Source organism: Sinohyriopsis cumingii, chromosome 6 (genome assembly GCF_028554795.1).
Source record: "Sinohyriopsis cumingii isolate HCF-2022 chromosome 6, ASM2855479v2, whole genome shotgun sequence".
Lineage (NCBI taxonomy): Eukaryota > Metazoa > Mollusca > Bivalvia > Unionida > Unionidae > Sinohyriopsis > Sinohyriopsis cumingii.
In genome coordinates, this window is record NC_142966.1 from 125,176,607 (window position 1) to 125,194,115 (window position 17,509).

At 34.4% G+C, this 17,509-nt stretch overlaps 1 protein-coding gene across 1 annotated transcript in view; it reads left to right on the forward strand.

The window, feature by feature from the left end:
- Positions 1–17,509, forward strand: part of LOC149797894 (arginine--tRNA ligase, cytoplasmic-like) — a 207,604-nt gene that overhangs the window by 41,829 nt on the left and 148,266 nt on the right. Inside the window, exon 10 of the mRNA XM_089962930.1 lies at positions 1,522–1,631. Within this exon, the coding sequence (XP_089819056.1) occupies positions 1,522–1,631 (110 nt within the window). The remainder of the gene's footprint in view (positions 1–1,521; positions 1,632–17,509) is intronic.

The window sequence follows — 17,509 nt, forward strand, 5'->3', positions numbered from 1 at the left end:
GCATTAAAGGATACCTGAGGTACAGGTCAAATGCTCAGCTCTCTACTATCTATTCTCCTAACATAATGTGATTGGGGTATGTATTTGAAGGAGAAAGGAAATTTTTAACTAATTTATATTTCTCCAAGAACACTTACCCAATCATATTACTTTAAAACTGTTCCAACCACCCCACCTTGTGAGCATCCTCATTAGTTTATTGCTCGGTTAAAACTAGCAACACCTGGCAATGGCAAGGGGAGATAAATGGCAAGAGTTATTGCCCTTTGTCTATATGTGATAGAAAAATATGATTTTTTTTCCTTTTAGGCTGGATTCACAAGGTAGCAGGCTAATATTCTTAATGTAATGTGATTGGTTATGTATTCTCAGAGAAACATTTACTTAAAAATTTGCTTTCCCATTTCATCCAGCTATGGCAGTGTAAGTCATAATATTGTGATTGCAATTAGACTCCAAGTTTTTGTATGGGTTGTTGTGAAACACAGTCATCCATTTCAGCCAATCACTATGCTCCTTTCCAATTGTGAGAGATGATCTTTTTGTCCTGGAGCTGGATATAATGTATGACCGATGTTTGAACGCAACTAGATTCCCAATGTTTTTTGAATCACCATGAAACTTTGTAAATGATACGATCATCATATGAAGATGCAGTCTTTTAAATTATTATTCAATTTGTCCTTCAGCAGAATGCAGTATAAGACAGCCTCTATTGAATGCAAATGGTCAAAGTTTTATTATGAATTGCTTGGCCCATTTTTGCTGATCTTTGCGATCCCATGATACTTGTAAAAAAAAATTCTTTTAGACTTCAGCTGGATGCAAAATGTGCACAAAATTTGTGAATACAGCTACTGTTGTAATTGTTAGTGAATTGTTGTGAACCTTTGTACAAACTATAATCATATTTTGATTTTTCTTTCTACTCCAACTATTTTCAGAAAATGCATGCCATTCTTGTTGTACTCAGGACTCATATCCATCATCGGGGTGTAAGTCAGATGTGATCAGTTTTCTTAATGTATATACTCGCTTATAAGTCAAGTCCAACTGCAGACTGCACAGACCCTGATTTGCCATCACATAATGCACTGGCAGATCAGGGTCTGTGCAGCCTGTTAGGAGCAATCATCCTTAATTGTCATTAAGTCTTCTTTATTATTTACAGTTGCCAAGGATGGATGATAGAGTGTGGTATGTACAAGGAAGCATTTCTGTTTTCCAGAAACATTGCTGTCATTTATGGTTCTGTCAAAGTTTGTACAAGTGTCTGCCTGTATGCTCAAGCTATATTTTTGTTCATTTGATGGATAAACCGACTTTGAAATGCTATAGTTCCCCCAAAAAGGTTAATTAGGATAAAAATTCTTTATTTCAGCTTTGTAAGTTAATTTTTTTCATCTTATTCACTTGTTCATCAATCTTCTTATTCATTTATTCTTCATTCATTTATTCATCATTCATCTTATTCATTTTTTCATTGTTTCATCTGTGTAAAAAAAGCTTTTCTGTTTTCAGGCAAGTCATTTCCAGACGATTTTCCCAGCAGCACATAAAGCAGGCTGGTACAACCCAAAACAAGTGCGAGTTGAACATGTCGGGTTTGGCGTGGTCCTCGGGGAAGACAAGTGAGTAGTGCTTATTTCTTTTTTGCTATTGTCTGGCTCACAGCAGGTAATCAGATACATGTTACACTTTTCTGCTACATCAGCAGTATTAAGAGTTTGTGTTGAATTATTTTGCTAATGATGGTACACTGGGCTAATATGCATCACACTTAGCAGAGAACAACTTGACTGGGCCAGTTAGTGGAGATGATCCTAAAAACTTGACAATTAAAATCTCTTGTGTCCTGGTTGTTTGGTTAAGGAATAAAGACATGTCTCTTGGGATATGGCAATTATTTTGTGAGAAAATAGTTTTTAGTACTGTTTTATGTTCTAGAAATGCTGCGTGAAATAGAGTTTTAGTTCTTTCCCAGGTGTATTATCTTTATGGTTGCGTGCTTTTAGTTCTAATTGGCAATTACTAAGATTCAGTTGTCATGGAATAACAGTCGATTTTCATTTCTATGAAACCAGTTTCTTCTTTGAATATGTTGCTCATTCTTAGTACAATTACACACACTTCTACTGTTTCGTATTAGTGGCCCTCATATGAGTGTCTTAATGTAGCACTTAACCATAAGCAGCTGAAGCATCCACTTTCAATGCAACAAATGGAATACTTTGTATCATTGTTGATATAGTGTTTCTTAATGTGAAAATCTGTCCTACTTAATGAATATTTTTCAGTATAGAACAAAATGAAACGATAAATTTTCTTAAAAGTTCTACGTTTCCTACTAGAAATTGAAATTCAACAAAATAAGAATTTTGAAAGTTAAGTATTTATGTCCTGTTATAAAAAGCAAAAAAATCAATTTGGTAAGAAAATATTTCTAAGTCATATTTTCTTGTCTGAAGAAAATACGAGCTTCCTCTTGGGTTATTTTGCTTATATGGAGAGTGCAAAAATATCTTTTAACACTTTAAAGATTGTGTTCGTCAGTCAAGAATGTATGATAGACCAGTTTTTTAAATCATATACAAATTAATAACCAAACCTTCATTTCTTGAAATGCTTCAATATTCACAACTTAGTATTGTGGGAAGTGACATATTTGTTGTTAAAACAAACAAAAAAATTAAAGATACAGTTTGAACTCCATGAAGAATTCTGTATGAATATATTCTACCCGAGCCACCTTTGGACTTTTTGAAGGAATTTGGTATATAACATTATTTAGCCCTATGCCTTTTTGAATTTTATATGTATAACACTTGTCATTTGTATTATATATAATTTGCACAACAGTAACATCTTTGTGGTTAATATTTTATCTTGTTCTACTTCATGTTGCATTTGTTTGGAACGGTTTATCATCCTAAATGTGGAAGCTGCCATGGTGGCTAGTGATTAGTGCTCTGGACTCATAACTGAAAGGGTGCAGGTTTGAATCTTACCATTAGACCAGATTGGGTCAGCAACATGTATCCAAGGACAAGGCACTTAGCTGCATTTGGCTTGGCACTAAATTGTATTGCTACGCCATAAAGCACCAAACTAAATCTCATAATTTTTTTTTTGCAATCCATTGTTTCAAACTTTGCTTTTCATTGGCACTATTGTGCTGATGTGCTATAAAAACTACTAAATACATAAATACATAAATGCATGCATACATTGTTTTACTTCAAGACAGACAAGCACCACATTTACAGGTAGTTTGATTTGTAGTTCACCTGTACAGTGTAGACGTGAACTGTTGTGCTACCTATGGCATTGGCATCCACACAGATGAAAGCATATCCATATGTACACCCTCATTGATTGTCAGCCATTCTTTCTTCCTAGGTCCCAGGCAACAGTTTGGAGTGGGTTTCATAGCACCTGCTACCTGGGGATGGGGGCTAACTTTGTACTAATTTGTTGTATATTCTTGGTCAAGTTGTTGCATTTACCTAAGGGTTTTTGCAAACTGTATAAATACTGTTATAACTGGAATTATGAAACGTAGAAAAGGATGCATCTTGGTGAGTACTGTACACATATCACAAAAGTAGGTCACTAATCGATATTCACATTTCACTGACTTGGTTAAATTGTGTGCTTTAAATTTATTTCTCAACTCTTTTCATGCTAGAATCATGAAATTAGATGATTGTATGTTTTTCTTTTTGTATGATACCCTTGCTGCAAAGAAAAGTCACTGTGTCCTACATTTTACATTTTGCTGGCTTAGGTTAAGTTATTCCATTTAGCTCATGATCAGATAGATTATTTGCACACAATGTATATTCTTTTATACATAGATTCAGGAAACTTGATTGGGGGATGCATTTTGAAAAGTACTACTTTCTCATCACACAAGTAGATTACCACAGAACCCATGTTTCATGCTTCAGTGACTTTGGTTAAATTTTGTGTTTTATTTTTCAAGCATTATTTATCGCATGGTCTTCAAGTTAGGCCATTGTGCGCATCTCCATTAGTACAACTTTTAAACAAAAGAACGTCATGGTGATCTACATTTTATATTTTACTTTGTTTAGGTTCTATTTTTGCACATAGCTAATAACTAAACAAGTTTTTAGCACCTAGCATACACGCTCTCATACCAAGCTTTATGAAATTTGGTTTGGGAATGCGTTTTGATGAATACCACACCCTCATTGGAGAAGTAGGTTACTGTGACTTATATGTCAAGATTTACTGACTAGGCTCAGTATCAAACTTTCCAGAGTCATCAAACTAGGTGATTGTGTTTATCACTATTAGTACCAGACTCTTACAAGAAAAGGTTAATGTGACCTACATTGAACATTTTACTGGCTTTTCATTTTGCATTTAGCCTATCACCACATTGTTGTTTTATCTGCACTATCATACTGTTATACCTAGAATCATGAATTTTGGCAGGAGGATGCATCTTGAGAAGGAACTACACCCTCATCATAAGCATAGGGCACTGTGACACATGTTTCACTTTTCACTGAGATTTCTTCAGTTTGATTTTTGTATTGTTCCTGTTGTAATCATTATACTCGATGGTTGGATATATCTCTGGAAGTAGTATGACCATACCAAAAATGATTCCTTTGACCTATATGTCACCTTTTATTGGCTCAAGTCATGAAACCTAGTGATGTACCTCAATGAGCATTACTCCTTTATTTAAGTATTACGTCATTATGGCCCATATTTTATACTTTACTGACTTAGGTTAAATTTTTTGTTTAATGGTAATTTCTGAGGCACTGTTCATATTAGCAGAATTAATATGGATTTTTGTTTTTAAATGTAGCTTTAAAAAAATTTCAGTCACATCGCTATGATGTCAGCAGTGTGGCAGTTTATAGTGATGTCTAGCACTGGGGCATCATGCCACAGACATGTAGCATGATGTCCCACCCAGACACATTATCCTGACACCAAGCTAACCAGTCCCAACACTAACCTCTTAATGCTGAGCGCCAAGCGAGGCAGCTGTTAGTACCATTTTTGTAAGAATTGATGATATGCACCTAGTAACCACAAAAGAGGCTCATGATGATGTATATTTTATCTTTTTGGTTAATGTTTTACATTTAGCTCATGACCACTTGATCTTCTTTGGGTGGATACATCAAGCATACATTCTTGCCCACAATCATATAATTTGGAGATTGGATGCATCTTGACAAGTTCTGCATCCAGTTTACAGAAAAGATGTCTTTGTGACCTATATCTAATGCTTCATTGACTTTGTTGAATATTTTTTAATTAAAAGTTAATTTATTGGATACTGTTTGTGACTAATTGTGAAACTTAATTATTGGATGCATAAATGTTATAATGATAGTCACTGTCACCTACTTTTTTATGCTATATTATATTTGTTATTTGTGTTTGTGATCACATGGTTGAACTATATACACCCTATTCTACTCAGGAGCCTTTACTGACCCAAGGCAGTTGGAATCAGAAATAAATAGTTCATCCAACGATAAACTTTACATATGGATGATTATATATTGTATATTGTGGTATGTTACCATGAGCAGATTAATTGTGTATTGTAAATGAGTATTGGAATTAGATCAGTGGTCTTTTCATGCTGCGTGCTTTTCATGTGAGGCCTCACCTGTAGTGGCTACTCAAGGTAGCAAGCGCTGGATGTAGGGGTCATTCTAATGTTACAGGAAACCTGTGTACTGCAGGCTGTCTTATCAGGGTTACACAAAGCCTGTGATGCAGTTTGTCACTTCAGGCTTACACAAAGCCTGTTTACTACAGGCTGTCAATCCAAGATTACACAAAGCTTGTGTACTGCAGGCTGCATCTTGAAGGTTACACAAAGCCTGTGACTTTCACCCAGTACATACCCACCAACCTTCCAGATAGTGTTGAGAGATTTTTTAGACCCAAAAAGTGTTTTGAGCTTCAACGGAGGAAGGGGTGGGATGTCTGTGCATGCAACCCAAAATAGTGCCATCAGATAAGTTCTGTCACATGACTGCTGTGTTATTTACATTATACTTGTATCATAATTTTCAGCAGGTCGCCAGGTGGTCAAGTGGTCAAGACATTTACCTTTATAGATCACTCTCATAATTCACCTCTGTCCATGTGAGTTCAAATCTCGACTTCTCCAACATGGATTTGTGAGAAAACTTGCCAGTAGCTTCCCATGGGTTAGTGAATTTTCCCAGGGTCTTTGAGGTTCTTCCATCAAATATATTGGCTGCCTTGTATAGCCTGTCATGTGCTGAAAAATGGCTTGAAACCCATGAGAAGAACAAGAACTAAGTTATTTTCTGTTTGTCTGCCAGAGAGTGGCAAAAATAATGTTGACTTACTTATGTACTTGCTTATAACTTGAGTCAAACTGCAACTGCATAGACCCAGATATGTCACTGCATAATGCACTGTCAGTTCTGGGTCTATGCAGTTTGTTAGGAGTAAGCAGTAGAACAAACAACATTGACCTTGATATGCCAGCACATTATGTGATGGCAGATCAAAGTCTGTGTTGTTTGCAATTGGACACAGCTTATAAGATGGTATAAGTGGTATTAACACATTAACCCCTAGCGACGAGTTAACATGGAAGGAGGTAGTAGCCTACTGCTGAGCTCTGTAGCGTCATGGTCATGCACAATACACTAAAGTGGTTGGTATTATAGAAAAGTAGACAGATGTAGCTCTACAATGATACCAAATAATCAGGAATTTCTAGTTGCACTACAAAATACAGAGTGAAAAACCTCAATTTTTGGAATAAATTTTTTTCTATCTAAAATTGGCCCGTGGTCAGAATCTGATTTTGTGTCCGGATTTTAGACTTCTTGGTCTCAGATCTTAGGTAAACCGGTGTGAACTGCAAACAGACAGATGAACCTTTGCAAAAAATAGGAAAAGATGGGCATTTGGAATAAAGAGTGGTCTCGATACAAAAATCATGGGTCCATTTAGCAAAAAAAAGCCCTCCAACTTTTACCCTTCTGCTTATGTGCAAGCCAAATAGCCAATGAAAAACAGTGTTTCTGACACAGCTAGGCAGTGTGTTATTGAAAGATTACCTGGGGTTTGGTGTTTTCAGATGCATTCAGAAATAGCTTTCAAAATGTGTTTCCTACTCAGATTTCAAGCAAACACGACAAAAACCTCCAGGGGTTCATGTGTTAATGATTCTGCTCTGATTTGTTTTGATGTTTGTATGAAGATTTATTCTTTATAGATTTTTTAAAATAAATAAATGTGGAGCAAACCTACCTGTGGATGATCAGTTGTTGTGGTGGGTTCAATGCCATTTTTCAGTGCATATATGGCAGCCAGTATATCTGGTGGAGGAAGAACCAAGAAAGAACCATTGACCCATGGGAAGCTACTGACAAGCTTTACTCACATATCCAGATCGGCTAAGCCTGAGAGTTGAACCCATGCAGATAGAGGTGAGATATCAGTCATCAGTTCAGGTGAGCACTTATACCACTCGGCCACCTTGGGCCATTATGGATGATCAGTGTTAGAGTAATTGGCTGGCAGAAGTTTCAGCTCTTCTGGATTTGGCAGAATTATGATAATTGTTTAGTGAAAATTTGGCATTCCAGTTTACGTTGTTGAATTTCTGGAAAATCAAAACTTTGAAGGATAACGTTTGGAGCATGAGTTTTCAGTGTTGACACAGTTATGGAGTAAAGAGCTTTTTAACCATTATGATAAACTGGTATGTAGAATATAGCTTGACAATGTAAAAAGCAATGTACATAAGAAACCAATTGATTATGCTGTAGATAGGTAAATAATGATGGCAAAGATGAAGAAAAAAGAAAGATGCAGATCATTCATGAGGAGACTATGATTATTGTTTTGGCCAAAAGTATTGAAGTAAATAAAGGTCCTGGAATATACAGGAATGAATACACGATTTTTTTTATTTTCACAGGATCTTAATTATTACTGTCTGTATTCAGGCTCATCTGATAATCTAACATAATTGCATGTAAGTTTGTTACTTATAACAAACATTTTAGCCATTTGAGATGGCCTATCTCATTTCCCAGAAATTGATGCAAGAATTTCTGATATGCATGCTCAAAAGCACACTTGGTCATAAGCTAAATGAGCTTATGGAATGGCCATGCAATGACGTTTGTGTGTTATCTGTCATGCATCTGTTAAGATTCTGAAGACCATATTTCTGATTCAGTTTGATTCTGGGAAATTCTTTTAGTCTGTGATGCTTTACTCTCTTCTAGAGACTCTTGTTATAGTTAATAGTTCACCTGGACAAAAGGTCAAATGAGTTTGTGGCATGACTGTATGTTGTCTATCAATTTGATAACAATTGCTTGTTGCCACCCTGGAGTCCATATTTTAGTCTGAATTTGATCAAACTTGGAATGTGAGCTGGCATCAAGATCTCTTATGAGTTTGATGATGAGCAAGATCGACTATCATTAATGAGGTATTCATGCAGCTGATTGGCTGAGGATGTTAACATTCTGGAGACATTATTTCTGATGCACATTTGATCAAACTTGGAACATGGGTTTATATCATCACAATCTCTTTGCAGTTTGATCCATGCATAGTAATGAGGTTATCATTCATCTGCTTGAATGAGCTCATTAACACTGGAGGCTGTATTTCTGATCCAATTTTTTTCAGACATGAAATATTGTATTTTATCATTGTGATCTCTGACAACTTTGATAATGAGCAAGACATGTGCTAATTACTGAGGTGATCATATTTCTGATTGAGCTCATTACCACTCTGCTGGCTGTATTTCTGATCTGATTTTCTTTGGACTTGGAATATTGTATTTTATCTTTGTTATCTCTGACAACCTTAATAATGAGTGAGATCTGTGCTTGTTTTTGAAGTGATGTAATATTTGTTCGACTTAGTGACTCTATGGTCAGATTAGGATGAAATTTGTAATATTATATCCTCAAGATGTTGGGGGGGCCCCGAGTGGCCGAGTGGTCTAAAGCGTTCGCCGTTATGGATCACTGCCATCTCACCTCTGTCTGCGCCGGTTTGAGTCTCAGATTCAGCCAATGTAGATATGTGAGAAAGCATGCCAGTAGCTTCTCGTGGGTCGGTGGTTCTTTCCTGGGTTTTCCCGGGTTCTTCCTCCACCATTAATACTGGCCGCCATATATGGCCTATCGTGTGCTGAAAAATGGCGTTAAACCCCACAACAACAACAACAGCAACAACAAGATGTTGGGTAAATTTGTAATATTATATCCTCAAGATGTTGGGTAAATTTGTAATATTATATCCTCAAGATGTTGGGTAATTTGTAATATTATATCCTCAAGATGTTGGGTAAATTTGTAATATTATATCCTCAAGATGTTGGGTAAATTTGTAATATTATATCCTCAAGATGTTGGGTAAATTTGTAATATTATATCCTCAAGATGTTGGGAAATTTGTAATATTATATCCTCAAGATGTTGGGTAAATTTGTAATATTATATCCTCAAGATGTTGGGTAAATTTGTAATATTATATCCTCAAGATGTTGGGTAAATTTGTAATATTATATCCTCAAGATGTTGGGAAATTTGTAATATTATATCCTCAAGATGTTGGGTAAATTTGTAATATTATATCCTCAAGATGTTGGGTAAATTTGTAATATTATATCCTCAAGATGTTGGGTAATTTGTAATATTATATCCTCAAGATACTGAGTAAATTTGTAATATTATATCCTCAATATGTTGGGTAATTTTAATATTATATCCTCAAGATGTTGGGTAATTTGTAATATTATATCCTCAAGATGTTGGGTAAATTTGTAATATTATATCCTCAAGATGTTGGGTAATTTTAATATTATATCCTCAAGATGTTGGGTAAATTTGTAATATTATATCCTCAAGATATTGAGTAAATTTGTAATATTATATCCTCAAGATGTTGGGTAATTTGTAATATTATATCCTCAAGATATTGAGTAAATTTGTAATATTATCCTCAATATGTTGGGTAAGTTAGATTAAGGGTAAGATCTACTCATATTTATGAAGTAATCTTGTATGGACTGAGTTGAGCTGAAATTTGCTTCAGCTTTGTAAATAAGCTTATATGTGTATTGTTATGGTTTTCGATAAGCGAGATAAGTAAGATCTGCACGTATTATTGGGCCGATTTAGCATCACATTGACTGAGCTGATTACTTCTATAGAGACTATTCTACTCATGTGATTTTGATGAAACTTTTTAATTAGGTTTATTTCATGAGAAATGGCTAGAAATGTTATGAAAATCAATGGTTGTTCCTGTGCAACCAGCTTTTAAAAAACTGGTTACCCAGCCAATTTTTCTGGTTGCTTGGTAGATTACTGCAACAGCCTCAGTATTTCATAAATCAAAATTATTAAAGAATGTTTGTCATACATGTCCTATGAACATAGGGTGACAAATGTTGACACACTTGATCTTTTTTTTATATCAGTAATAACAGATGTCACACATATTGACACACTATCAGCAGTAACAAATCACACACATATTGACACTATCAGCAGTAACAAATCACACACATATTGACCCACTATCAGCAGTAACAAATCACACACATATTGACACACTATCAGCAGTAACAAATCACACACATATTGACACACTATCAGCAGTAACAAATCACACACATATTGACACACAGGTCTTTTTTTATATTAGCAATAACAAACATCGCACATAGTGACACAGTTGATCTTTTTTTAATATGAGCAGTAACAAAATGTAACAAATATTGAAACACTTGTTCATTTTTTATATCAGCAATAACAATGTGTCACACATATTGATACAATTGGTCTATTTTATATCAGCAATAAAGATTATCAGTTATTTTCCTTTTCTGATGGATGTTTTTTTATAGTATAATAAATTGGTCCCCAAACCTATTTGGTATTGATGGGTAACCAGATATGGTGCCTTCTCTATCAGCTTTCTGTTACTGGCCCATCAATGACCGGTTGCCCATCAATGACCAGAAACATCTCTATATTTTTATGTTTATCTTAGTTGACATCTTTACAGTTCATGTTATCATTAACACAATGCTATTATTCATGTGTCTAAACTGGCAGGTAAATAAAACACATTTTGTGTAGTCATCACCCTAATTAGTATGCAACAACAAAGGTTAATTTATTTCAGTCATTATACTTGCCTTATTCCTTTAGCTTATTTAGCTAACAAAAACAACTCCTTCATGCTCTATACAAAGTGCCAATTTCTTCCATTGACCAGTGGAAAAAATTGCTGCTAGATAATAGGCATTGAGTGTGTCAAGTCAAAGATGAAAATACTGTTATCATATTTTGGTTTGTTGTCAAAAGATGAGCATTTGCTAGTATTTAAGGGCCAGTTCCAAGGGACTATTTGTATGGACTGATTATTTCATGAGATCATCAGTAGCTGACACAACATGTGGATTAGTGGAATTATACAGAGATAATTTGGACACCCTGCTAAAGGTACACAGAGAGCCAATTAATGCTCCAATGTTAGTCACTGGAAAGAATATAAAATTCATTAAAATCTTTAACATGATATCTTAATTATGTTGTTATTGGTGGAAATAACTTTTTCAGACTGTACTAAAATAAATACAGAAAATTGACTTGATAGGTTTGGTGTTTTAGGGCACAGGTTATTTAGTACCGTGACAATAGGAGTAAAGTGTCTTTAGCAAGGACACAGCACAGAAACTGACCCTGGCATGTCCAATTGTAGGATTCAAACCCACATCCTTACTCCTATAATGTTGACATGAAATAAGAGTTTGGAGATACATTGTCCCCATCCTACTTGAATCCTTTGACATTGACAATTTTGTGTTCAACTGTGCATAATAATGTTATGATAATAATAATGACTTTGTTGTTGAAATTGCCAGTCTCATGAGGCCTTCACAATTACATGTATTTGATGTAAAAATGTTACAAGTTGTGCCTTTAGACAACAGTGCCATTAAAAACGAGATAATTGAGCTAATTTTGCTATAAAATATATACACAGCTTTAAAGATGAGTATTCATACAAAGATCACTATTTGTCACGTATGCTAAGCCCCAGTTCTTAGGTCGTGTATAAACTAAGGTATTATTATTACAAGCTATGTTTGATGTCTGAACATACTGCAGGCTGAATTAATCTCTTACGCAAGGTTAGCGTGACTAGACGACCCAGCATCTTGAATCAGCACAGGCTTTAGATCGAGCAACTTCCCATCTATGTGTTATAAAGATCAGAGGAACCCGCGAGGACCTTGGCATGTTCTAAATCCATCCCCACATGGACAGACAGTGAGAAGGACATTGTCCACTAAGTTTGATTGGATCAGATGCATAAATGGGGTGCCATAGGTTAATGAGTTATGATAATCAGGGTCCAACTCATGGAAGAATTTGTAAACCATATTGAAGTTAAGTTCTCTATTGAAATGGGTGCATTTGAGGGTTTTAAAAAGATTTGTTGATGGTGTATCAAAATCAGCATACCCCTCTTGGATGCTCACCCTTCTAACATGGCCAGTGTCCAGAACATTAGTGTATAAAACATCAGATTTATTCCTTTTAGTGTACATGTTTTGGATTTTACAGGTGGAAATCTAAGGTATGTCTTGTTGATTTCTAAATTCAACAAATTGACACTGCTCCAACATAATGATAAAATAAATAAAAATTCAGTCCACAGAAAGAGGTATGTAATCTGATTATGCTGTTTGTTTCTTAGATGCCAGATTTCATCACTTTAATAATTACTGGCTATTAATACCACCAATAATCACTGAGATTACAAAAGCTAACCACTAACCACAAAGAATCACAGTATTGTTCAGCTTAAATCAGAATGCTGCCTGTTTGCCATAAGGTAAAAATGATATGTTAGCCATCATGGCTTCTCTCCTAGACTATCAGATATAAAAATTGTGTGTTAACCATCAGGGTTTTCTCGCTTAGATGATCATATGTAAAAATTATATGGTAGCTTTGTGGCTTTACTCCTTGATTATCAGTGTGAAAATGGTATGTTAGCCATTGTTATTTCTCACCTAAATGATCATTAAAATGATACATTAGCCATTGTGGCTTCTTTCCTAGATATTCAAATATAAAAGATGGTATGTTAGCCGTTGTGGCTTCTTTCCTAGATATTCAAATATAAAAGATGGCATGTTAGCTATTGTGGCTTCTGTCCTAGATAATCAGATATAAAAAATGGTATGTTAGCCATTGTGGCTTCATTCTTAGATAATCAAATATAAAAATGTTATGTTAGCCATTGTGGCTTCTTTCTTAGATAATCAAATATAAAAAATGTTATGTTAGCCATTGTGGCTTCTTTCTTAGATAATCAAATATAAAAAATATTATGTTAGTCATCATGGCTTCTCTCCCAGATTATCAAATTTAAAAGTGGTATGTTAGTCATTGTGGCTTCTCACCTAAATGATCAAACATAAAATTGGTACATTAGTCATTGTGGTTTCTCACCTAGACTATTAAATATAAATTGGTTCTTTAGTCTTTTTTGCTTTCCTAGATATTCAAATATAAAAATGGTATGTTAGCCATTGTGGCTTTTCTTTCCTAGATAATCAGTTATAGAAATGGTATATTAGTCATTGTAGCTTTTCTTTCCTAGATAATCAGTTATAGAAATGGTATATTAGTCATTGTAGCTTTTCTTTCCTAGATAATCAGTTATAGAAATGGTATATTAGTCGTTGTGGTTTCTCACCTAGATCATCAAATATAAAAAAATGGCGTGTTACTCATTGTGGTTTCTTTCCTAGATAATCAAATTTATAAATTAAATGGTATGTTAGCTATTGTGGCTTCTTTCCTAGATAATCAAATAAAAAAATAGTACATTAGTCATTGTGGTTTCTTACCTAGATAATCAAATATAAAAAAATGATATGTTAGCCATTGTGGCTTCTTTCCTAGATAATCAAATAAAAAAAATAGTACATTATTCATTGTGGTTTCTCACCAAGATTATCAAATGCATTTGAAAGGGTACCAGGTTATAACCATATGATTACATGACAAACTCACTTCCTCCGTAAATACCAAACACATTGTATAATAGCTACAAATTAGTTTGACAGTGGTATAGTTACCAATACCGGAACAGGTTGTTGCAAAATGTCATTAGACATTCTTAGCTTGAAAAAAACAGAAAGCAATTCAGCTAAATAAAAGGATTTAAAGTCCACATGGCCATTGATGAGAAATTTGATGTCAGAAAGATTTGTTTAAATGCTGGCAGTTATGCAGTCTGCAGCAGTGGGGAAATGGAATGGTTGGAGAATGACAGTTACAGAAAGATATTTGTACCCAGATTTTATCAGTGAGGTTTGCTAATGGTTTTGCTCCATGATTGATGATTATTCATAATTATTTTGAATAACATTAATGCAAGTTGTTTTTCTTCATATTGATTGCATAAAATGCATGTAATTATTTTAATCGAAATATTAAATTATTGTAGTTTTCTTAATTTGAAAGTAATTATTACTCAGGTCTGTGTGTGTTCACCCTGTAGCAAGGCCATCCCTCTAATAAGGCCACTTTTCTGCTGCAGAATGGGTTGCCTTGTAAGAGAGGTATTTTTGCAGTACTATAGAATCCTTCTTAGTGCAATAAGCAGCTGTTAAATTATGTAAGTCAGGTGAGTAATCTCAGTCCCTCTTGGGGATCTTTTTATAAATTTGTTCCATCTTTGCAGGTATTGTGATAGATTTAAGATTTGTATGCACAGTATAAAATTAAGTGATTAAAGATTGATCCATGCTGTTATCTTTGGTTGGCATATTTAAATATAATCCAAGTGCAAGTTGCCAAAGTTCATCACAATGTTGACTTTAAAGATTGCATTCTAGTAACATTTAACTTTAAGTAAAACATGTTTTTAAGCAGTAATAGAAACTCCAATTTAAAATTTGGTCTCTTATTTTCTTACATAATTCTTCCTAATTTGTTTTTACTATACACTATTTAACAGGGGCAATCAGTCTAAAGATAGGCTAGAAACTGTTGGTGTTTTACTAAATTTTCTGTTCCTTTTTTTCTTTTAATTGTTGTGTGCATATGCTAAGTAATCTATCCTATAAACAGCCAGCCATGATGAGAGTTAATTGTTGTAATTGTAATAAAAATGGATTTTAACATGATTACAAGTGCACAGTATGAGGATATCTGCCTCATCCAAGTTGAAGGCTTTTCAAGATTATTGTCCCCATGTGCACCTCTCTTTTGTTGTTCCCTCCCATTGTCACTCTTTACATTTGAGATCTCCTGTTTGTGTCAATTTGTAACTGTATTTATCTGTTGTCTCCTTTCATTTCTCTCTCTCTCCCCCCCTCTCTCTCCCTCCCTCCCTCCCTTTCTGTTTGTTTACATCTCTTGTCCTGTCATTATCTTTTGTTGTATTGGACAACAATCAACAACTCACTCTTTCTCTGTTCTCTCACATAATCACTTTCATTCCCTTTAAGAAATTGTCAAGAGCTTCAGGAAAGGGAGATATCGACAGTAAACTTTCTTAACAGAGAAGAATTGATTTAGGTCCCAGTTTTGAAGATCTTGTCAAAAGAGAAAAGATCAAAGAATAATTCTTTAATAGTCATGTCTGTTGCGTGTGAAAAGATGATCTGTACAAAAGAAAATGTGCACTCTTTGCATGCTAGTCAATAATGATTTGATGGATTTAGACCCATGGTATCATTTCAGAAATAATCAATGTCTCTAATGGAGATTTCAGGAAACATGGATGAGATTTTAATATGCTATACATCAAAATATTCAATATTAGTCAAGTTTAGGATAAGTAAGACTGCCTTGAAAATCAATCATCCAGTAGGCTATTTGTCAGTCACATGAGTTATGGTTCTTATAGAGAGTTGTTTTCCTTTTGGTAGGACATGAACTTAATGTATACCATCTAAATTACGTTCAGATATTGTTAATGCAAACAAGTAATAGTTTTTCGACAATCTATAGAACAAACCTTGCTTTGTTAAAGAGTAAAGTGTTTATTATTGTAACCTTATTATTTTGAAACAGACCAAATGCTTATAACTCTTATGTAAAATTTCCATTCAGAAAGATTTTGTTGCTTATGATTGGCACATATAAAAATAAAACTAGATTACTGTAAATGGTTAAGCTTTTGAAGATTACCATATTGTTACGAGTTGATGCTCTTAAAATAAGTAACCGAAAAGTGTGAAAAGCAACAAATTTTGTAAAATTCAACAAATAACTTATTTCCCTAGAAGACAAAGTGAAAATAAAAATTAAAGAAACTTATGGTATTGTGAATTAAATCCCATAATAATCCTAGAATTACAGACACATGTCTAAATAATTTTAAAATCTGAATAAACTTGAGTAGAAATCCAAGTTAAGTCCAACACTGAAGTGTTGATGTGTGGGTGATGACCTGAATAGTGCTGATATGCCAATAGTCTTTGGTTGCAAAAGTAATATAATCCCAGGTGAATGTCTCTCTCTGAGAATTTTGTTTTTTCATGAACATTCTGTATTACCAGTGAAAATAATCACTGAATTACATAATTTGAACAAAAAAAATTCAGGGCCAAATGAACACTGAACACAACAATAATACAAATCGATTCTGCTAGATCACAAATGAATAATACAAATCGATTCAGCTAGATCACAAATGAATAATACAAATCGATTCTGCTAGATCACCATCTTTTAGCACACAATAGGCTATGCATGGCGGCCAGTATTAATGGTGGAGGAAAAACCCGGGAAAACCCCAGGAAGAACCACCGACCCATGAGAAGCTACTGGCAAGCTTTCTCACATACCCACATTAGCTGAATCCTAGACTCAAACCCACGCAGACAGAGATGAGATGTCAGTGATACATAACGGAGAGCGCTTTAGACCACTCGGCCACTCGGGGCCCTTGATTCTATTAATAATGATGCTGATAATAAATCCATATTCAGAGAATATTTTAGCTATGTATTAGTTGTTTACAGAATTAAAAAAATTTAAAAATCAATAGTTCAGGTCAAGTAAAAATAACTGATTTTGGACAACGTTAAGTCCAACATACAGTGTTACAATACAATATCATATAATGAAATTTTTAAAAAAATTATAAAAAAAATAAACTAACCAGCAAAAAATGCAAGTTAAATATACATAAAAATTTATACTTGCTTATAGATGAGTCCAATTGCAAGGTGCATAGACTCAGATCTGCCATCACATAATGCATTGGCAGATCTGGATCTGTGTTGTTTGTAAGGAGTAATCAGTAGAACAAACAGCATAGACACTGAACTGCAGGTGCATTATGCCATGGCAGATCAGGATCTTTGTTCTCTGCAGTTTGACTTCTAAGAGAGTACATACAGTTAATTAGCACAAGGCTGGCAGCTGACTTTCTTTTTTCTTGC